At 37.9% G+C, this 23,077-nt stretch overlaps 1 protein-coding gene across 1 annotated transcript; it reads right to left on the bottom strand.

Moving 5' to 3' along the window:
* Positions 1 to 3,382: 3,382 nt before the first annotated feature.
* Positions 3,383 to 19,895, bottom strand: CTSO (cathepsin O). The gene is made up of 8 exons (XM_019733267.3): positions 19,710 to 19,895; positions 16,472 to 16,580; positions 15,758 to 15,897; positions 13,090 to 13,257; positions 11,726 to 11,847; positions 6,402 to 6,565; positions 5,718 to 5,810; positions 3,383 to 3,806 (listed from the first exon to the last, which is right to left on the bottom strand). Exons 1-8 carry the CDS (start codon positions 19,839 to 19,841, stop codon positions 3,772 to 3,774), a joined length of 963 nt encoding a protein of 320 aa, XP_019588826.1. The 5' UTR covers positions 19,842 to 19,895; the 3' UTR covers positions 3,383 to 3,771.
* Positions 19,896 to 23,077: the final 3,182 nt, after the last annotated feature.

Below are 23,077 nucleotides of genomic sequence, written 5' to 3'. Positions count from 1 at the left end.
CAGTACCTGGTGCTTGTTAAGCTGGGAGAATACAGAGACACGTAGCATGGCAGCTAAAGGCACTAGCTTTGAAATCTGCACAGTCTGGCTCTGCCATTTATTAACTAATTACTTTGGTACAAACACCAGTTTCAGCCCAAGTTTCCTATATATATCATGGGAATAAAATATTTATCTCATAATCTTTGCTTTTCTCATAAAATAATGAAAACGTATGTTAATAGATGTTCTGTCACCAAGATGCTTTGGAATCTTGGAATAAATGCTATTTGTCAAAGTTTATTCCTTTAACAGACTAATGATTTGATTTCATTCTCTTTAATCTGTAATTCCTGGTGTTACAAAGCTATGTAATTGTAAGGGTTTTTTCTCAAAGGATGTATCAGTACCCCTTAAAGTACATGTCAAAACAATTGGTATTGCCAGCATCTACCGTTGCCCCCATTCAAACTTGCTTCTACTGCTGATGATACACTTTAAATAATAACTTTTAAATGGGTCACAAAGTCACTATAAGGTTGTCTAATTTAGTATTCACTTTGAGATTTTTGTGAAATCACACCCAGAAACACCTTAATGATTTTCATTATGACTGCTAATTATTATGTGAAGATTTCATTGCATTTGTCTTACCCTCATTGGGTGAACTTCAAGTAGTTTGTGATGGCTGGAGCACAGCATATGCCTGTGAACGGCAGAGATTGAGCTGAGAAGGTAGAAAGGGGCTTCTCTGTGAGAGCTTATTTAAAAGAGTTAGCATGTTATCTTTGAGGCATTGGGGAGTCCCTGAATGTCTTAAAACAGGGGAGTAGTACAAGGATTATAATGACATCCATCAAAACCACCTGGAGGGCTTATTAAAACAAAGTGCTTTACAAATCCTCAGGTTGCTTCTGATCTGGGGCCATACTTTGAGAAGCCCTGGATTAAGAAACATGAGGTTTATTGGGTAGACTAAATAGTGGAGATAGATACTAAAGAACATGCATCTGGGAAGGGACTATAGAATTGGAGAGGTGGCAGGTGATTAGGTAATCGGTTACTAAAATAGAGTTGACCTGATTAAGTATCTAAGAGTTCTCTCAATTTTACTGATTGTTTGCTTACATAATGTTGATGCTGTTAACAAAATAGACTGTAGAAGATGCAGGGTTTTTTTGTGTTTTTTTTTTTGAGGGGAAGGAAAGATGATGCATGAAGTTTAGGAGACATTGAAGTTAAAGTGTCTGTCATGCAGGGCCTCTCAGGCAGGGTCTCTAGTCCCACTCCCCACATAAGAACACAGGATATGGTGAGGCCAAAAAGGAACACCCACGGAGTCATAGATAGGGGAGTCATACCACTATAGTTTCGCTGGCGGCTGGGTTGGAGACACAGGAAGCAGGAGCCACAGGATCCACAACCTGCCGTCCACTTCTCTGCAATCTGCAACCCACACTCAGCCGTGCTAACTGCAGTCCGCGCTCGCCAACCACCATCTTCTTGCTAGCGCCCATTTTCTGCGAGTGTAGCCACAGCAGTTATATTAGTGGCCAATGGCTCACTGGTTACAGCTGACGGCCAACTAGCCACAGCCTGATGGCCATTTACTACCCTAATGAGCACCTTTCCATGTGAGGGCGAGAGCCTGGAAACTGCATTCCTGGCTCTGTCCCCACAGTGTCTATGGAGAAAATCAAAAATTAAATACATGGATTTGGAACGGAGCAAACCCTTGTGTGAATGCAAAGCACAGTGACACTGTGTTCACAAAATATAAGCCATCCGCTATGGACAGAATCTTCTTTACACAAAGTCAACTATAGGTTGTTTTATTATAAATGTCATCAAAATCCAGAGCAGCTGAGAGGTATGAATCACGGTGTTGTGGGGACAGAGCCCCAGAAAGCAGTTTCCAGGCTCTCGGCCTCACATAGAAAGGTGCTGGCTCAGGTAGTAAATAGCCATCAACTGTGATTGGATGGCCATCAGCTGCGGCTGTTCGGCCGTCAGCTGTGACCATTGAGCCGTTGGCCACTAATATAACTCCTGCGGCTACGGAGAGTCGAGGAGAGTGGAGGAGAGTCATCAGTCGGTTGGCAGCAAAGCGGACAGCAGGTCGCATGTCCAGTGAACCCAGCCTCCAGTGAGACCATACTGGTATGACTTCCCTACCTATGGCTCCGTGGGTGTTCCTTTTGGGCCTAGCCACATCCTGCGTTCTTATATGGGGAGCGGGAGTAGAGACCCCGCAGGCCGCCACGCACGACACCTGTGTTCTTGTGCAGGGAGCAGGAGCAGAGACCCCGCATGACTCCCCGCATGACAGTGTAATCTTAAAAATTCTTTAACATTTGAAAAAGAGTATCAGAAAAGCATTTACATTATATAGAAATCAGGAAACAAACACAAACATAGGTCCATTTTGGCATACTTAGATAATTAGAATATTAGCCAATTAAAATATCAATGTTTGTCTTCCTGGAACATTTGTAAATCTGAGTCAACACACATTCTTCTGAGATTTGTTCTGGTTGGTGTAAGAAAAAAATATATAATGTTTCATTTTTTAATTTTCTTTTTTCTAATAAAGGGGATGAATAAATAAAGGTCAAAGGGAGAGGAAAAATGGGATGTCTTCATTTGTTTTTAGTGATTGCTGCTACATTTAAAATATTTTTGTTAAAGTTATTTTACATTTGAAAGCAACCATGAATTTTAGAGAAGAAATTACTTACATATGTAGTCTTTCGTGATCTTCTTATAATAACTCATTTAATGTGGCTGTATTTATATTCAATCAGATGAGCTCTTATGCTCTGAGTTTCTTACACAGCCACACAGGACGACTTAGGCAAGAGAGAACATGGGCATCGAGAACCAGAAACCAAGTGGAAGTCAAATGGATGCAGAAGAAAATAGTTAGAAGAGGAGAAAACTGGGAAAACAGAGAGGCTGGGAAACTCACATTCTAGCTGATACCCTAGATTAAAGAGATTGGACTTTGAAAGGGGCAGTGCCTACAAACGATGGGTGAAAGATGAAAGCTAGATGTTGATAACTTACGTAGAGCAAAATCAATGGTTATATAATAGAAATGAAAAGTAAGTAACGAGACTTCTTAGCCAGGGAAGTCAAACCACCAGGAAAACTTAAGAGTGTCACAGTAAAGAGTAAGAAAGAGAGTGGGAAGATGTTGGAAAATACATTGTCCCTCAATTGCTACAGTTCACGAGGTAAGCACCATTTGTTGAGGTAAAGTTATTGTTATTTCAAAATCCTTACGAAATTCCACCTCAGAGGGCTGTGAATATTATAATTGTGAGGGGCACACATCATTTTAGGTTGGTTATTCTTGTATACTTGGGTAAGTTAAGCGGTGATTATATCCCACAAAGGAAAATAAATTCTTATCACCTCTTTAATTCTATCTGAAATATGACATTAAAATTAAACAAATAAAAACAAACAAACAAACAAAAACAATAATCAAACAAACCCAGATAATAGCCTCTTCAAATTGAAGAGAACTAAACTATCTCCTAATCTGATCTTCATCCCAGAGTAGGAAACTATCCCATGGATTTCCTCCCAGGCTATGGTGCTGGTGTTCTTCCAACTGACTATGGTTGTCCAGCTTTCCATACAAAGGGAACATTCTACAACTTAGTTGAAATACTATTAGGCCCTAGAACCTTTTGTGGGTGAGTGATGCTGAGAACGAAGCATGACCATGCTACAAGTCATTATGAACCTTCCTTTTTGTAGTTCTCTCTTGATCTGATCTATATATCACACAAATACGGCAGAAACAAAATCTGCAATACCTAAGAAAAAAAGAAAATTATTAGTACGAGTCTATTTCCTCTTTATATGCCTTTTAAACAGCAAATTAAAATAATAAACCAGTTAGTTTCAGAAACAGTTAGCATCTACTAAAAATAATTTAACGGTGATAGCTGTCAGTATAAACAAGGTGACTCCAAAAGCAGATACTAGAATAGATGACTAATATTTTTGTTTCAAGAAATTACAAAAAAGCTTCAACGTGACTTATAAACTTATTAAGTGAATGTATCTGAAATCTTTATTGCACTCATATGCATTGCTTAGAGGTGATAAAATAATTTATAGAATTATTTTAAATACAATTTGAGAATTCAAACTCTAAGATTTGAACTTTAACTAGCAAAAAATTCAATAAATTACAAGTGTGCTATGCTTTCTTAACAAACAAAAACATTTATCTCCATATGATGGTGAAAGCATTAAATAGTCCATTTGAAGACAGGATTTCATTGTAATTAGCCGTATTTTTTGAAATCCCTTGGGGCCATGGAATGCTGTCTGCCTTATACCATTGCTCATAAAACTAATGTGATCATCAAGTATGTTACTTTCAGGACAGATTTGGATCCTTGTATAATTACTAACCAGGCAGGCCCTTGGAGAATCAAATTGGGAAACAGAGGAGAAAATATTCCAAATCACCCTCAGTCACTGGGGGCCGGGGAAAGGTGGGAGGGGCATACAGAGTCATAACTGAGGCAATTATGAACCAATGTCCAAATTATGTTCTTGCAACTCTCCTGCTAGAGCTTGGAAAACAGCCACTCCTCAGCTCAGATCCAGGTATCCCAGTTAGAGACAATTTATGTTTAGTAGCAGAGGTTCAACGAGCAGCAGAAGTAATTTGTCTGCATGTTCTAAGAATGTAAAAGCTCCCAAAATGTATCAGTCTGATTGGGTTGCTAGTGCTCTGGCTTAAAGATCTCTATGATGTTAGCTCTTTCCTATAAATAACTTTTGAAAAATATTTTACTAGGGTGATAGAACAGGCCATCTATTAATTCTCATGGATTCTACTTTATAGAATGATTACACAGTACCCACTGACTGAATCAAAATACAAACTCTCAAACTTCTGTAACTCTCATAATGTGGAGGGTTTTACAATTTTTTAAAAAGTTGTATATATATTGGACATAATTGTAATGAGAATTTAAATGATTACTCTCATATGCAATTTGTTGGGCTCTAACTTGAGTCACAAAATATATTGACTTTCCTGATCAAAAATTTTAGAATATAGGTTTGGATATAAGTTTTAGAATACAGTTTAAAACACTTAACTAGCTATTTTAATTTGGTTTGTGGTTAATTAACAAAAAATATTACTTTTCTATAAAAGAGCATGTTTGTCATTTGCCTCTCAATTCATGAGTGTTATACAAGAATTTTGCAGATGACAAGGGACATATTAAATCAACAATCCTAATTCCTTTTCATACATGTTTATATATTTTGATCCAAAGAAAAAGTGATTCTTAATAATCCTTGGGCAAGTATTATAGTATACAAATTAAGGAAAATTCATACAGTTATAAAAAGTAAATTTAGAACTAGGAGGTGTGGAGAACTTCGGCCTCCTAAATTTAGTGTTTATCTGGTTTTTGAAATACTTAACTTTGGTAAATTATTTTCTCTTATAATGTTTTACTATTATATTTGCTTTTACTATAGTCTTTCTTCCTTTTTAAAGTGTGAATATGTGCAATAGCATCTCTTTTTAAAACATTATTTTTATCAATCGGTTGAAGGATGAAAATTATTACTGTAAAAGTGATTTGAGTACATTGGAAGCATACAATGGACTGAACAGGTATATACTTTTACTATATATAAAGCATCTTCCTTGACATTTAGCCTGAAGTTTTAAACATAAATTCATGACTCACCGCAAATATTACCTCCCATTTTAACATAGGCATAGCCATCTACTCCCCAAGAATTTCCCCATGAGTTCCGCACAATCCAATATGGAGTACTTCCTATAAAACACAAAATGACAACAGACCCAGAAAAACTCATGTTTGCTGTGAATGTATGCTTATTTAAAGTTTATTTCTTGACCACTGTAGTAGCTCTGAGGAAACGATTAAAACTGTAATGGAACGCTAACTTAAGCTAGCTAAGTAAACTTGAGCCATACTTAGTGAATGGAAAATATGTTTGAATTCATTTCACTTAATACAGGGCCGACATAACATGAAAATACATATATTCAGAGAATTAGGAATAGGATAAAAAAAGAATTGCTAGATATGTGTGACAAATTATAGGCACTTCTATTTTCTTAACAATTATCTTAACAATTTTCTTAACAATTATCTTAAACATTCCAGAGGGAAAATGTACATTATTTACATCAAGAATTGTCATCATTTTAATAAGGTATCCACCAAAATTGATAGGGAAAACATGATGGCTTATTTATATTTGGAAGTCTACTGAAAGGTTGTAAATGTTTTAGGAGGACTCAGACACAGGAGGACCAAATTTCAACATTTTAAAGGATGGAGATCATTTGTCATTCAGAGTTTAAGCTGGAAAGTAATCAATCAAGTCTTATCAGCACTTACCTGTTTTATCAAACCCAGTTATGATAACTGCATGATTTGCTTCTCCACTAGAGCAATGATGCTGTATTATGCCTCCCAGATAATCTTGCCAACTCACTGCATCTACTATCCCTACCAAAGGGCCAAAGGTAAAAAGTGCTTTTGCCATTTCGTCTTCTTGGTCACTACCAAAAGAGGAAATATTTCGTTAAGGAGTTTAGTGTTTTAAAGTAAGAATATTTTATAAAAATGACCTCTTTAATCTTTGTATGGTTAGGAGTTGGTTTGGTTGCAATTACAGAAGACCTAAGCCATGGAGGGTAAAAGAAATCTGGGAGATTGGCAGTCTAGAACTGCAATGGGCCTCCAGCGTATCAGGAATCAAGGCTCTTTTTGTTATTGTTCTGTCATTTGAGGTTTCCATTCCCAAGGTCAATTAATGGTACGAGATGGCTGTTAGAGCTCCAGGCTTTGAACACATTTCAGACAGCAGGAAGTAGAAAGGAGAGATGCCATATTGCTGTTGAAAAGACTTCCCAGAAGTAACACACATTCTGTATATATCTGCATGGATTTCATTGACTAGAATTCAGTCATATGCTTAAATCTAGATTCAAGGAAGATGGGGAAGAGAGTTTTGCAGCTGGCTGGCAAAGTATCCAGCTATAATATAGGGATTCTTCTCATAAGGAAAGTGGCATCTCTAAGACTGGATGCATGGAGATATCTCTGCCACACCAGGTGAAAAATCAAGAGACTGATCAACTTATGTTAGTGAATGTCAAATATAGAAATTAAAGGGAAAGTTTACCCAAAAGTGGCAAATATAATTATATGATAGAACACATGATAAGATGCCAGGAGAAGTGGTACTATATTGTGAAGACTTCAAAAGACAGTTATTTCTTTCACACATGGACATCTATTGAAAAAGTCTTATGTTACACAACAATTTGGCTTCATTAATTTTGGAAGTATGTGAGTAAACTATTATTTACATTTTGAAAAGTCAGCTTTCTGGGTGAAGAACACTGAAACCAAGTTACTGATATTTCAGACCATGAAGATAGCATTTGGTAGTTTATTGCTGAAGTAAGACATGGGTGGATTAGTGGCTTGAAAGAGTATATAATCCTTTATCAGCTGGAGATCAGTTTTTATCAAGGGGATTTTTCTCCAAGATGAGGAAAAAACTGGGATTAACAGTGGAATTTACTGACATAGAAACTACACATTCATTTTACATATTTAATTATGTTACTTTTTAGCTTGAAGATTTGCTTTTGGAGGATCTATGAGCAGTCATTTCTAATTTTTGCTACTGTAATAATAATCAGTATTCATTAAAATTACCCTGAGATAAGTAAATTTATATAATTCTTAAAAAGGCATCATGGTAGGGTATAGGCTTTGAAGTTCTATATACCAGGGTTTAAATTCCAGCCGTATGCTGGAGTCATTCCGCCTACCTTGCCAAATCAATATAAGAATAAAATTTATAGGTATAAATTTTGTAGCATGCCTAACACATAAATTACTCTCTATGCTTATAATAAACATTGTTTCCTTCCCTCATTTCCAAGTTACCTAATAAACTCATTTTGCTCAGTCTAGGTTTTAGTGTATAATATATATTTTATTGTATTCAATTAAAAATATTTTGTAATCCAATGTGACAAACATGATAATCTCTGTATTAATCAGAACACAGTGTCTTCACCTTTTGTAAGATAACAAAGATATACTGTAAATACAAGACTTCAAACATCCAGTCATAGGGACATCATGATGGAAGGAGAACGATCAAGAAGGAGAAATATTTTTTAGAATGCAAAAGGTAATTAACATTGTAGAATCAAAGAAACAATTTGGAAATAATCCATCCTTTAAGGCAGAGCGAAAGAAAAGATATCAAAGATACTGGAAACTATGAAATAGGAGGACATGCCATAGGCAGGCAAATAGTCCATTTAGCCCCAGAACTAACACCATTGTTTTCACTTGTCTATTAGAAAGGTGTTGGCTTTTAATTAAGTTCAAGTATACTCCAAACAGCATCTTTATTCCCATAATTACCCCAATATAGTACTATGAAAATATACATTGTTGATAATGGATATATTATTAAGCCTTGTTCCATGGTCTTACTCTTCATTTAACAGATCAGTAAGATACAAATCCTATAGTCTTTAAAGAATTTTCCCAAATTTTACTGTCATAAAGATTTGGTGATGAAGGCCAGTCTTATCTATTAGAGACCCTTGAAGAGTATGTAGCTTTCCATCTCATCTTCCCTAAAATTCAGTGTGATATATTGTGCTCTGGTTTTTCGGTCCATTGTTATATGTAGTGGGTTCCTTCCGTTTTTATTTAAATAATCAAGCTCAGATTCTGAGTTGTGAAATGTCTTTCTTGGGATCTGATAAGCAAAACACTACATGAAAAAGCCTGGGTCTGACTGGTCATTTTACTTTGACTAGATGATGTTATGACTCAATGATTTTTTTTAGGTCTTTTGAAGTTCTGCACAAGATTTTATGGAATTTTTGGCAGTAAGCTGTGCCCTGGGCTGAAATTGTGGGAAAACACTAAAAAACTAAGAGCTCACGGCCTTAAAAATAGAAGTAAAGGGAAAAGTATGGGCTTCAAAGTTGGACAGACAGGCATTCTAATCTGGCTTTACTGGCTGTGTGATCTTCCCTGAGTCGCAGGCATTTCAGACGGAAGTGGTGATGTTTAAGTGCCAGGGGCCTGGACCAATGCCTGGTTATGGCAGATGCTGTGGAAGAACTTCCCACATCCTTGGCTCTTATCAGTGGATGCAATCAGCCAGGCTTCCAACAGGGAGACTCAAACTCTTTGCCTGAGGTCCTTCTGTCTCAAAGAGCCAGGCAATGAAGTCCACTCCCTCTTCTATCCCAGCTGCACCCTGAACTCATAAATCATGGGAGGTGATGAAAATCAACTTGGATCAATAACTCTGAAATGCAAATTTTACCTTGGCCCCAAGACTTCCAGCTTACCCTCAGTACTAATTTGCTTAATAAGGAAACCCCTACTTTCCCTGTTTTGTCTCGTTTCCTTATTCCCTTACCAGTGCTTCCTGGATCACTTCCTACATATCCCAAATGAATTCTTGATATTCCCTCCTAAATCTGTTCTTTAGACTTTCATGTCTCAATTAATGGTAATTCCATTCTTTTTATCATTTTATTATGATAAAATGTCTAGGACCATTCTTCTAACACTCTGTTCTAAGGTAATTACCTAATAACTTTTCTTACCTCATCTCTCACTAGTCTACTCCATCTTCTCTCCACTATAGTCACATTAGCTTCCTCATTGTTCTTTAAGTATGCCAGACATGTTTCTGTCTCAGGGCCTTTGCACTTACAGTTCCTTCTGCTTGCAATAGTATTTCCTCAGCCATCTGCATGGCTAAGTTCTCACACTTCTTTAGGTGTTTACTGAAATGTCATCTTTTCAATGAGCCCCAACCTAAGACTTTAGACTCCCCTCCCTTTACCCTGATGTTTTCTCTTCCTCCCATGGTTTAATCTTGTCCTCTTTAGAAATTATTATATCTAATAATATATAATCATACATATTTTCATTTGTTTTGTTTGTTGCCTATCTCTATCACTAAAATACAGTGTTGAGGAAAGGGCTTTTTTTTTCTGTTTTGTTCACTGCTGAATCCCCAGAACCTAAAACAGTGTTCAGTAAATATTTGAATGAATGAATGAATGACTAAATCAAAGAAAGGTCTTCTTGCACAGTCTATCACAGTTAGCATAGCATTATATTATCAGTGTTTAATGTTCAGTGTAAACGTAGAGATTTTTATAGGGACTGCTTCCTTTTTAATCAAAGGGTTGGATAAATCCTTTCAGGCCCAATGCCAGTGACCCTTGCATATTCTCTCTCTCTCTCTCTCTCTCTCTCTCTCTCTCTCTCTCTCTCTCTCTCTCTCACTTTGCCTGTTATTTTGTTTCTTCCTAACTTGTTCAATACATGGCAAGGGATTCGCTGAATCCCTTTTTAGTGACATTTTGAAAATCGAGTTCCTTCTTGTACACATGCTTCACTTATACTCTCTAGGAACTAAGAGCGTATAGAGGCACACTTTCTCATTTTAGAAAGTGTGTTACCTTTACCCTCAAAGATGTTGAACACAGTGACCAGGCATATTTTACTATAGCTCCTGTCTACTCTTCTGTCTGTGGAATTGAAACTTTCTGGTGTATAGTTCCTAGGGTCACCCCGAGAACCCTTGTTGGGGGCCAGGGGCTTTGTTGACAATCTGCCAATCCTCAGCTACACTTATGCTTATTTAGAGGGGTCTTGTTTTGTTCAAGGGTCTTTGATTCCCTTCAGATCCCTTGATTCCCTTCAGATCCCATAGGTAGACACTATGTGGATGAAGAGATTCTTTTATACTTAGTACCAATAAGTTATAGGGCAGTTTGTCACCTCATCCAAACTTAATTTAATTTCTCTGTGTTCTGTTTCAAAAGACTGCAAAGCTCCCTTTATGCGCGCGTGCACACACACATACCCACACACAAATACACGTGTGTTTTTTTTAAATAAAGCCACATTTTGGTTGAGTCTTCCTCTGTCTTTATCAGTCCTGAATACCTATTCTGCACTCTGTCAAATGGTCACAAGGGTTCTCTAGCCGGCTTTGAGATTTTTACGGGATTTGAAAGCATTTTATAATGATTCTTTTCCTCTGAACCTGTCCAAAATCATCTTAGCCTTCAAGTTCTAACACAAGTTCTCTTCCTCAGCCTACCTGTCTCTGTCCCATTGTGCGCAACATAATCTATCTCCAGTAATACACGCCTACTAGTTTCTAAAGTGAACGTTTCCGTTTGTTTTTCTTGTAGTTGATGGCTTGAAAATGCAAGGACCATAGAGCGTGTTCAAAAATGCTTCTTGGTAAGTAGACTGCTTAATATTAACTAGAGCGTCTATACAAAGCAATTTTCGATTGATTCAGAAGGAAGATTGAAGATGGAAATATACTAATGGTAACTATAATACCTAAATTTGGCAAGAGGAAGGTGGTAAATATAAAGTATAGCTTTAACTGGATTTAAATGTGTTAATTTAACGTTATCACTAGTATAATGACACATGAAAAAATAAGTAGAGCATATTTAAGGAACAACATTCATAGCACTCCACGGTGACTGGCAATTTGTTTCTCTAGAAGAAAATAGGTTTTAAAACAATTACAAATATGCAGTAATAATTTCAATCAAGTTATTAATTCTGAACAGTCAATAGATCATAAATTAAGAAATAGGGAGAAAAACACAGTACAGTAAGACATTTACCTGAAGTCATGAGCAGAATAACCTTTGATTGAAAATCCAGACTGTGTATCAGAAAAATAATGGCACAGGCCACTCTGTGCTTTAAATGGGTATTCTGAATCTCTCACCAGTTTTACTTGCGTCTAAAAGAAAATAATCACCCAAAGTGTTCTCTGTCACGCAGTTGTTTTTAAAAATCAAATAGAATTTGCTGCAATGTGTCAAAATAAGATTCAGCTTGGCCACACTGTTATCATGTGGCTATTCATTGGGTCACCTTAAGATCTTAAATTCAATCTTTAGGTATTTGTTATGAACATCCTAGGGAGAGTCAGTATTTTTACTTCTCCTTTACTCTTGTTTTTCCTGTACCTTCCTTCCCTAGAACCCTTGCAATCTAATAGTAAAGTCTTATCTTGCTCTTGAGAGTACAATAGGGCAGCCCATTTTCCTTCAAAGTGTCTAGTTCTGTATTAGGAAGTCTTTGAGACTCATTCAGCACAGTGGGTTATACACAGGCAATGGTTAGGTCAAGTGTTCTTTCTATCCACTTCTCTCTGTGCTGTTCATCTGGCATATGTTACGTATTGTATAGCCGTCTGTACCGACTTCTTTTCTGAATGTTGAGTATGTGGAAGGGAGAGGACACAGAATTCATAACTGCCTATTATACAGAAAAGCTTCTGACATTCAGTGACTCAAATCCAGCAAATTAATAAGGGAAGGATATTTGAGTTTGGGGAACTTAGCTTGAAAACCTTTTACAAAACGTAATAGCGCCCTCATTGGCTGGTTTCCCACAACTGATGCTGGATGTAGGACAATGTCAGAGAGTATCCTTAGAACGCTGAGGGACACTGGTGTACTACTGGGTAAGCCCTCCACCGGGAGGCAGAGGACTTGAGGTGCAATTCTGGCTCAGTTACCGATCTGGCACTACGATCTTACCTCTCAGGTCTCATCTCTTCATCTATAAAAAAAGAGCTACTAAATTAGCTGACCTCTAATGTCCCTTTTCACCTTAATATGCAGAAATTCTATGGAAATGGATAATAATATATTCTCATCTTTCTGGGTCACTATGTGACATGTATCTGCAAAAATAAAAGCATCGTTGGCCTATTAAGAAATGTTAAAAAATAAACATAAATCTTTTTCGGAAAACAGATCTCAGGTAAGATTTTTTTCACACTTTGAGCATGCTGACTGACATGCCTAGAAGCAATTCATTTTCAACTCTTCTGATTAATTCAAGCTTTCATCATATAAATTTCTAAACTGAAAAACATTATTTAGTAAATGAGAGTAAACTGTTAGAATTCTGAATGCACATTAAATGAGCAAAAGAGGACGTAAAGAGTTTAAAAGGCTGAGAAACTAGTCACCTTATTTAGCCAGTTCAAAGCATTGAGGGTAGACCCTCCATTGCAGCCGTAATTATTATATGAACAATCAATGACCTGCTGTACACTCAGATCTTCCAGAGGCTTCCCTTTTATTGCATATGCTGATTCCACCACACCTACCACACTGAAGGCCCAGCATCCTCCACACTGTTTATAAACAGAAACAAAATGGTATTTACCATCAGATAATGTTCAAATCAAGTTTACCAACATTTTTCAATATCACAAGTTATCAAATCAACCAAGTGAGCAAAATCTGGAGGACCTACAAAATACAGATGCCCATCTTTTCAATCTCCAAATTGAAAAAAAGAAAAGAAAACCGCAATTTTCTTTTAAGTGTCAAAATCAAATAATTAAAGGTAAATTGGTACTATCACTATTGTAAATTAGACAATGCAAGATAACAGTGAATTTTAGAGACTGATACAAACCTAGAGTGATGCAGTTTTAAAAGACTAGTCAGTTCATTGAACAGATGACTTCAGTTTCTAAGAAGTGTACCAGCTCCCACCCCATTCTCCCATCCCTCTTGTTTCTCCCGAAGCCGCTTCTGTGTCATCCGCCATCTCTGCCCCAAGGATGGAAGCAGTGATGGGGTGAGGTGGGTCATGGATATATGTCATATATTTTGTACTCATTATTTGATGGACACAGAAGCTGAATGAATTACTTTTTAGGCTATCAAGATGCCAGCATGTGCATGTTGTGAATACACGTGAAATCTCCTACTGATAGAAACCCATATGAGTCATTCTTCATTCAAATATTGGCTGGAAATCTTCCTGAGTCTGGATCTATTAACTTGCTTTTATTGGACAAACTAGAACAGAAGAATAAAAGAGTTACTCTTGAAAGAAAGGGAGGAGATGGAAGACATGGAAATCAAGGATAAGACACAAGAGAGATGGAAAAGGCAGAGGTGAGCGTAGGATTTAGAACTGGGTAGACCTGACTTAGTCATAGGACCATATACTGCAGAGTTGGCAAAGGAAGGAAGAACAAGTAGCTGTCTTTACAGAGTGAAGTTTTGAGCAACTTTATGGTTTTAAGTGGCCTTATTTATATCTAGATCTGCAGTGCCCATATTATAGTAAAATATTCACTAAGGGACTCTACTGCAGAATCTCCACCCCTTGATAAATGTGAATACAGGTTGCCAACACCGTACCTATAGCTAGCTTTAGTTTACCTACCTTTGGTTTCCCAAGGAGGGCAGTTCCTGCTCAAAATTTTCTCTCTAGTATACTCTTTTAATTAAAGATTCCTAATTACAAGTTCTCCTTTAACACAATGTGGACACGCTTGGAAGGATTGGATTTCAGACCATTTCATACTTGATTATGAATGAAATAATAAAGCAAATGCTTTGGTTCACAACAATATAGAATCTGAGAAATGAAAAAGGATTATCCTAAATAAATGGTGACTGAGAAATAGCTGGGTCCAAAATACTTTCTATAGTAGGTGGGTACTAGAGTTATCGGGGTGATCACTTCATAAGTTATATAAATGTGTAATCACTGAATTGTACACCTGAGACTAATATAACTTTGTGTGTCAACTGTAATTGAAAAAACAAATTATTAAAAAAATACTTGCCATACAAGGGGAGGTTGAATGACCTGTTGAGGTTTCTGTGCAGACAAATTGAGACTATACGCATGTGGTTAGGGGATTGGCTTTCCTTCATCAGCTGACATTTCCTATGCCGATGATGGGAATGCAGAGAGCCAGGGAATATCAGCAAAGCAGATACCCACCCCCCTCAAATGTCTACCAGCTACATTGGTTCACTGCGTGCTATGAGAACACCCACCTACATCTGATTTCAGAGAACCTTCTCTCCATCACAATAACACGCAAGCTGCAGCCCTGTCAATTTCCACTCCCACAGGCACACTTTGGGTCTTTTTCAGGTAAACTGCTGTACTTATTGCAGTACTTATATATTTCTTAGTCATTTAACACTTGGAAAACTATGCTGCTACTTTTATTACTTTCTATCTTTTTTCAAATGTGTCACTAAGTTTTTAAACGCTGTGCCTTAACCTCATTCTCCCATAATCTCTTCGTTTTCACCTCATGGTTTTACACAGGTGGTCATATTTAGGAAAACTTATGTCTCATTATAGCAAAACTGATTGAATTTCTAAGGGTCATAGATAAAGTGTATGATCCTGTAGGGATTAAGGTTTACTGTGGAGCTAAAGGGATGAGGCCTGAGAAGCAGGAAACACTGTCCATAAATGTGTCTGGAATCATGTTATTTTTTCAGTTTCCCTTTTAAATGACTTAAGCATTTAGTAGTCAAGTTTACCTTCTCCAGCCTTCCATCTGCTGTTCTACAGAAGCTTTGGTAACTGTGAGACAGCTACTGGGAAGCACCCCTGAGGCAGTGTGCTGGTGGTGATGGTAATTAGAGACAGAACACACCAAGGAAGGTTTATCTCAGAATATAAGACGGACTTAGACACCTGCCCCTCATTCCAACAGAGATTCTCCTCTTATTGCCATATTTTGAATGATTGGGATGTGATTTTACCTAGAGAAATTGTGGTTTCCATTATAAGTTTGATTGCAATTGACCTCAAAGGTGATTTCCCATGCTAAGATGATTTAAAAAGAAAAAAATCCTAAAACTTACTGTCTGCTGGTTTCTCACTTGCGTTACGACTTGCTTATCTCTCCAGTCAAATCTTAAAGGCAAAGACACGTCAGAGATGGACATTTGCACCGCCGCTGAGTATTTGGGGAATCTGGAAGTTTTGCTTCTTAAATAAGTAGCTGAGTAGAAACATTAAATAAAAAGACAATATTATATGATAGGGAGGGTCCCTTGGGGTTTTTTTTGGAGGAACTTTTCAAACAGAAACAGTAGCTTTCTCGTAAAGCCTGCCATCTGTGATTTTTGTATGTGCTTTTCCATACATGAAATGCAGCCCACTGAAAGCTAGAAAAGATTACAATTCATACAATAGTGCTGGAGCCGCCACATAAGATGACTTGTTTGATAGAACCAGGTTGATAATAAAGATGAATGTAATGGTTTATGGTAACCCATGGAACCACGGTGCCTTGAATAGAAACGGCACTGGAAAACTGGAATGAGGCAGTGTCCCTTGCAGACACATGGAAATGCTTATCTCTATAATATTTAATTCTCAAGGGATAATTAGAAGAGTGGCCATGAATTAATTTTCCTGCCAGCACCTGGTACATGCTTGATACTTACTTAAGTATTTAATAAATGCTAACTATTACTCAATTTTCTAGATTCACAGTTAAACAATTCCTCAAAAATCAAGGAGACAAGTTGAAATGAGGAAGCCAATTAACTAATACCACCATTATACCATACCTTTAAATTCTGCAGGAAATAAATATGAAAACTGATTTATTCCATAGACGGCAGTGGAATTTTCACTATGAGAAAAAGAATTCAAGTATCGATGCCTATTAAGACTTTCCTAAAAGAAAATAAAAGAAAAAAGCTAATTTATATCACCTATGTTAACTTTCCAATGCAATTTGTGTATAGCTAACTTGGAGATATTCTTCAGATGTAAAAGTCAAAGCTTGATTTATTTCCAGCAGATCACAATGAAATGGTCTATAAGATAATGAGATCAGATTTATAAGTGTTGTGTATTAAAACTACTATCTGATTCCAGGTATATTTTAGAGGCTGGGAAAGGTATGTTTTATCCATTTGTAATTCTTCTTCACTAAGCATGCTGAGAGCACTAAATATATGTTTGTTTAACACAGTAGCAAAAATAAAATAAATCGCAAATAAGCACTAGATACTAGTGGAAATTGTCACCAACAGGCACTCATGCAATTAAACAATTATGACGTTTGAAAGTGTATCTTTTTTATCTTTGTATTTCCCAGCACTAAGTAATGAAGTATGAAAAAGGAATGAGTAAATAATGAATAAATAAATCTGATTCTATTTGAGCTTTATAGAATCTCTATCTCATTTAAGTTACAAGGCTTTGTGAAAGAGATAGAACCCTGCAAGTGGTCCAGGAAGACTGGTTGGTTAGTCTATCTGGAGGGAAAATATGATCATTATTTACAGATTCCTCAGCTTTTGTGATAATTTATCTCAGGCCTGTCTTTTATGTGAACATGCCTCAATGTCATAATACGACCCAATTGTGTGGGATAAATAAAACTTCAGGGGGCTACGATTTGGTACGTTTGCAACTCTAGTTCTTCTATATTTATTTATGCATTTATCTGTTTATTGTGTGTCTGCCTCTTAAACCTATAAGCAAAATGAAGGCAAGGCCTGTCTGTCATTTATCACTGTGTTCCCCACACCGAGCACACACCTGGCATACAAAAGATGCTTAATTAATAGCTGTTGCTAAATAAATACATGCATGACATTTTACATACCTTATGCCATAAATAGCTTTAAGCAGTCTACTTTTAAGCAAGTTATCACTGGGACTTATCATAATCTTATTTTTTTTCCTTATCTTGATGAATCAGAGATTTGAACATAATTTGGAGTGGAGAAGTATAAATACAAAGAATAGAACTGAAATGCAAAGCAGGTAACAGATAAGTCAGAGACAGCTACCGCCAAGTAATTCAGAGGATTCAGTTATTCTGTAAGTCTTGATTGGCCATCTTTGTGAGCTGAAGTAACCAGGGAAGGCATTGAGAATGTAGGACACTGAGCATGCACAGTGTGTGGCAGCCATGAGAACGGGCCTCACAGACCTCCATCTACAGGGAGTCCAACTTCTGTATGCTGAATTACCAGGATTAGACCAAAGGAGGCCACAGTTCCCACAGCCTGCACCTAGCCAATGACTAAGCAGTCAGACTGGCTTTTTGGGGAAATATGGCACTCCCCTGAAAGCTGTTTTTTTGATTAATGAGTCCCTAATGGCCTCTCCCACCCTTCCTCCGACTGCACAGCAGTCTAGCACACTTCCCCCAACCTTCCTTTCCTCTCTTCTTCACTCAGGGTCAGAGCTGCATTGCGGTCAGATGGCTCTCCCTGACCCTCCACCCATTTGCTCTCAGTCACTGATCCTGTGATGGGGGGGGGGGGGGGGAGACAGAGAGAGAGAGAGAGAGAGAGAGAGAGAGAGAGACCATAGATTGTTTTCATAGTAAAATAATAGTATCAGTATATCCAAGAATATTTACTTCCTCTTTGCTATAACAGCAGAACACACATCAAGTCCACCCAATAGTGGTTTCAAATGACTTAAATTTTAAACAGCATTGCATTTCATTTCTGGAATGAACTATTCTTTCAAGTGATTTTCCTGGTCTACCTCAATTCTTGCCATTAGAGCAGATTTCATAGAAGCATCACAACCTGTGAGTCTGTAGTGAACTCCGACTCCCCATCATATTAACAACCCATGATAGAATCGACATAGGTAAAGGATCAGTTAGCATATGTTTTTAACATAAAGTAATGGAGGACGTAATAGTGGTCAACTGTATAGTAAATGTCCCTAAAGTCATACATATAAAATATTAAAATGAACCTTACCCTCATTGATGAAAGAAAAGATGTAGTTGTGAGGAATACACAGAAAACATACTAGCAGTTTTGAAAGGAGCAGGAGTTTGAAAAACAGATGCATCACATACTAGAAAAATGGGAGCTGAGAAATCAAAACAGCCTTCAAACAGATCTGGTGAAAAATAATTATCTTTACATATTTTTTGTTTTCTTTTGTTTTAACTGAATGTGCTTATTGAATGAGTTATATACAATAAGACATATCAGATTCCTGTTTGGAAGGAGACACAGGCCCAAAAACCTTGAGTATATTATTTTATGATTATAAAATTAGGAAAAACATGTCCTTTTGACATTAATAAATATTTTGTCTTAAAGCTCACAATCAACCTTATTGACACGCATCTGATTGGTCTATTCCAGAGTATTAATGCTGGGGTAAAATCTAAACATTATTATGAAGACTCTTCAGAATAATATGGAAAATAAATGAAATGCTTCCCCTTTATCTCAATCAGTCTCCACGAGGTGAACTTGTAAGGTGGCACATGAGTCTAAGGAGCCACAGTTCAGGAAAATCATAACTGAACAGGAGGATTCTCTGAGCTTGCTCAGTGCAGGCTCTGCTTTATTTATAAAATTCTGATTATAGAAAGCGGTTATCAGCGCCTCCCTCCGGAAGAAAAATGACAGGTTTCTTCCGCTCATTGTTGGTTCCTGTAACTGTGAAATGGGACAGCTTTGGAAGCAGTGAGAAGGGGTTGTGCTAAAAGGGGGTGCTTCTTCCAATCAAGAACACTTCGGACAGATCCATTAATTAGTTTGGGCGCATCATATAAATCCACAGTGACAAATCTTTACTGCAAAACCAAATCTTTTGCTTAGCAAAGTCATGGGAGGGAGCAAGACCCAGGCACGTGGGAAAGGGAGGGAAAAGTTCGCTGGGGTAAACCCAGTTCAGAAACCCCAGACGCGTCAGAACTGAGAGCAAGGGGACCACCCGGAGGGGAAGCAATCGGTGACCCCTCGGCCCCAGCCCAGACTCGGGACAGGAAAAGGCGAGAAGGAAACAAACGGGGAGACTCGTGCTCGGTACCCGGAAGGCGGCTGCCTGTTGCTCGCGGCTCCGCGGTCCAGTCCGGGTAAAGGTGTCAGCGGGAGCGGCTCCGCGGCCACCGCCGCAGCAACACCAGCAGTAAAGCAGCCAGAGCCTCCACAGCGGCTCCATGGCAGCGCCGAGGCCCGCGGCCGTTTCCCTTTCGGTTCGTCGGCTCCTCCCCCTCCCGCGTTTGCGGGGCGGGAGCAGCGGAGTGGGTGTGCGGTTCTGGAGACTGACGATCCGTTAGTCCCCATTGCTCTGTACCTGGGAGTCTCTTAACTGAAAAGTGTTGAGATTCGCGTTTTGCGGGGCTGGGATAGGGGAAGTATCAGGCATTTGACCACATGCTTTCTGGTTTCATCTTCCATCTATTAGAGAACAGCCTGAGTCTTTCTTTATACAGTAACATGCAGATACGAGCTATTGGGTGTCTTGCACTTCCAGTCCTTTATTTTTCTCCCTTTTATCTCAAAATGAAAGCTTTAGGCAGTAGTTGAATTTAACTTAGCGTTATTCCTGTTGTTTCTTCTGCGCTGATCCCGCACCTTCGGAAGCTAATTCTGAAATAAGGTTCGCGAATTTGCGCACACATCCATTCAATAGACGTTTATCAATACGTAACAAAAATGTACAGTTGTGGAACTAATGCACAATTTCGTGATTGATTATATTATGACCATTTCAAAACTTTTCTCCTCTTGCACAGCAAGATAGGGATAGCAGCTACTTCTTAAGTTTATGGTGAAATTTAAATAAAGTAATCCACGTAAAACACTGTAAAATGCCTGGCACATTTTAAGTGCTCAGTGTTACCCTGTTTCCCTGAAAATAAGACCTAGCCAGACAATCAGCTTTAATGCATCATTTGGAGCAAAAATTAATATAAAACCCAGTATTATATTAATTATATTATATTAAAGAACGGGTATAATATTATAGTAAAATAAGACTGGATCTTATATTAATTTTTGCTCCAAAAGACACATTAGAGCTGATTGTCCCGCTAGGTCTTATTTTCGGGGAAACACGGTAGCTGTTTATTTTTAAGGCAGCTTTCCCCACTCATTATCGTTACACTGCATTCCACCTGCTCAGCTTAATTCATAGTAACACATTCTTCGTGCTTTCTTTTCCTTGTGTTTAATTTTTTGGAACCATATCACTTTGTATTAATCCAATGCTATGGACCATAGAAGGAACAAAAGAAATATTCAAATCAGTGAACATCTCAATCTGGCAGCATCTCAGATTAAGGATTTACTTGCTAGTGGAAGGGGGGACTCCCCTGTGAAGGGCCTGGGTGACTTCAGCTGTCTATTATCACACGTTTTGGATGACTCTTGGAACAGCTCATCTCTGTTTCTCCAATTTAAAGTGCACAGAAAATACAAATTCTAATTCAGCAGTTCTGGAGTGAATCCTGAATCTGTTTTTCTAGAAAGTTCCCAGGGGCTACTGCTGCTGGTAGCACAGGCCACACTTTGTGTGGCAAGCAGTAGACTACACACCGCTGCTACTGTTTCTCCAGTTCTCTTCACACGACAGGGAAAGTGGGAAGAGGGCTGGGGTATCTACTTCAGAGAAAATCCTATATTCCTTTTTGGTTATTCCATCTCTGCTTATTTTCTTGGAAAGTGAGTAGGCAGTACTCAATATTACTGAGTAATATTATCTTCTCTGGGCCTCAGGACCAGCTGTGTAGTTAGCATACCAAGCTTAAAATGAAAATGGAGGCCACTTATTCATATATTACCATGTTTCACTGAAAATAAGACGGGATCTTATATTAATCTTTGCTCCCAAAGACGCATTAGGGCTTATGTTCAGGGGATGTTATCCTGAAAAATCATGCTAGGGCTTCTTTTCCGGTTAGGTCTTATTCTTGGGGAAACACGGCATTAAGAATTTCAAAACAGGAACAGTAGGACATTAAACCAAGCCATGGGTCTTTCTAAACACAGCGTCCTGTGTGACTGCAGAGGCCACGCATCCACAGAGGCAACTTTACTGGGACTTTCTGTTATAACCTTTTTAAAACAAGTCTTCTAGAAGTCTTCAAATTTGATGTCATAACACTCTTAAACTTTGTAGAACCACTGTCTGATTTATATCTTCAGTTTTTACCTAGGTACAATGAGTCATGCTATTCTGTGATGCAAAATTGGTAATCAAAATAAAGTACATCTGTTCTGGGTATTAAGAGCAAAGACGTGGAACTTTTCCACATGCATGTATGATGAGATATATTGCTCTTGGAATTTATGGTGATAAAGATTTCATTTAGATAGTAAGTTTACAAATCAATGTCCATGTCAACCTCAGTAGTTCTGCAACTAGCCCTTTCTTGTAAGTCACGAAAGCTAGCACTTAAAAAAATAATACAGAGGTTTGCATTCAGACCACAACTACAGTTTACTGACAACCTACTGAGCCAAAAAAGTTTAAACATAGGCAGTCATCCTTATCGCAGCATAAGTGGTATTGTAGAAAAGCCATTTGAATTAAATTCGCTTCCTACACTTACATCAACGTCTGTTTATTAAGCATCTATTAAGTGCCAGGTATTGTTCTATGTAATGAGGATTCATCAGTGCATAAGTGACTAAAGAGACAAAATTCCTACCCTCATGAAACTGGCATCCGGTGAGGAGAGGTGCACAAAAATGTTAGTAAAAGTGTTACAGGGCAATAAAATAGTATAAGGAGAGTCAGAAGTAAGAAGGGCTCAGGTTGAAATCTTAAGTAAGGTGTTTGGGATAGATCTCCCTGAGGAAGAGACGTTTGAGCAGAGACTTGAAGGAGGTGAGAGTCAGATATTTGGGGAAGAGAAACTAAGATAGCAGGAATAGTCAGTGCGATGGACTTGAGGTGAAAGTATACCTGACATGTTCCAGAAACATCAAAGAAGTCAACCTGGATAAAGTGGAGAGATAGAGACGGAGACTAGAAGGTGAGGTAAGAAGCACACAGTTCGAATAGGTCTTTGTGTATTAAAGGGTAATCAAACTTATTTATTAAAAAGTTTTTTGAACTTTGGAAAGGCTTTTATCTTGAAAAGCGAAGGTTACAAGTATCTGATAAATTTTAGAATAAACACTGTAAATCTATATAGGAGGTGTAACTTTTTCATTAAATTGGCAAAATACCACATGGCACTTCCTTCACTCCTGTATGAATTATCTATTACGGCATAACAAATAACTTCCTAACTTAGTAGCTTCAAAATACTAACATTTATCATCTCACAGTTTCTGTGGGGCAGATATCTGGGAACAACCTAGTGGACTGGTTCTGGCCCAGGCTCTCTCATGAGGTTGCAGACAAACTGTCAAAAATGCTGCTGTCACCTGAAGGTTTCTCATCTG

The sequence above is a fragment of the Rhinolophus sinicus genome, chromosome 15 (assembly GCF_057876585.1).
Source record: "Rhinolophus sinicus isolate RSI-liver-muscle chromosome 15, RSI-T2T, whole genome shotgun sequence".
Taxonomy (NCBI): Eukaryota; Metazoa; Chordata; class Mammalia; order Chiroptera; family Rhinolophidae; genus Rhinolophus; species Rhinolophus sinicus.
Note: the sequence above shows the minus strand (reverse complement) of the source record. Positions and strands in the feature narration are given on the sequence as shown.

Bases quoted from the DNA above. Each gene is read 5' to 3' on its own strand.
- CTSO (XM_019733267.3), bottom strand. From the start codon at position 19,841: ATGGAGCCGCTGTGGAGGCTCTGGCTGCTTTACTGCTGGTGTTGCTGC. The intron at 13,258-15,757 runs GTAAGTTTTAGG...GTTTATAAACAG, and splicing joins AAGTGAGAAACCAGCAGACA to TGTGGAGGATGCTGGGCCTT. The intron at 6,566-11,725 runs GTAAATGTCTTA...CTCTTTTGGTAG, and splicing joins TATTCTGCTCATGACTTCAG to TGACCAAGAAGACGAAATGG.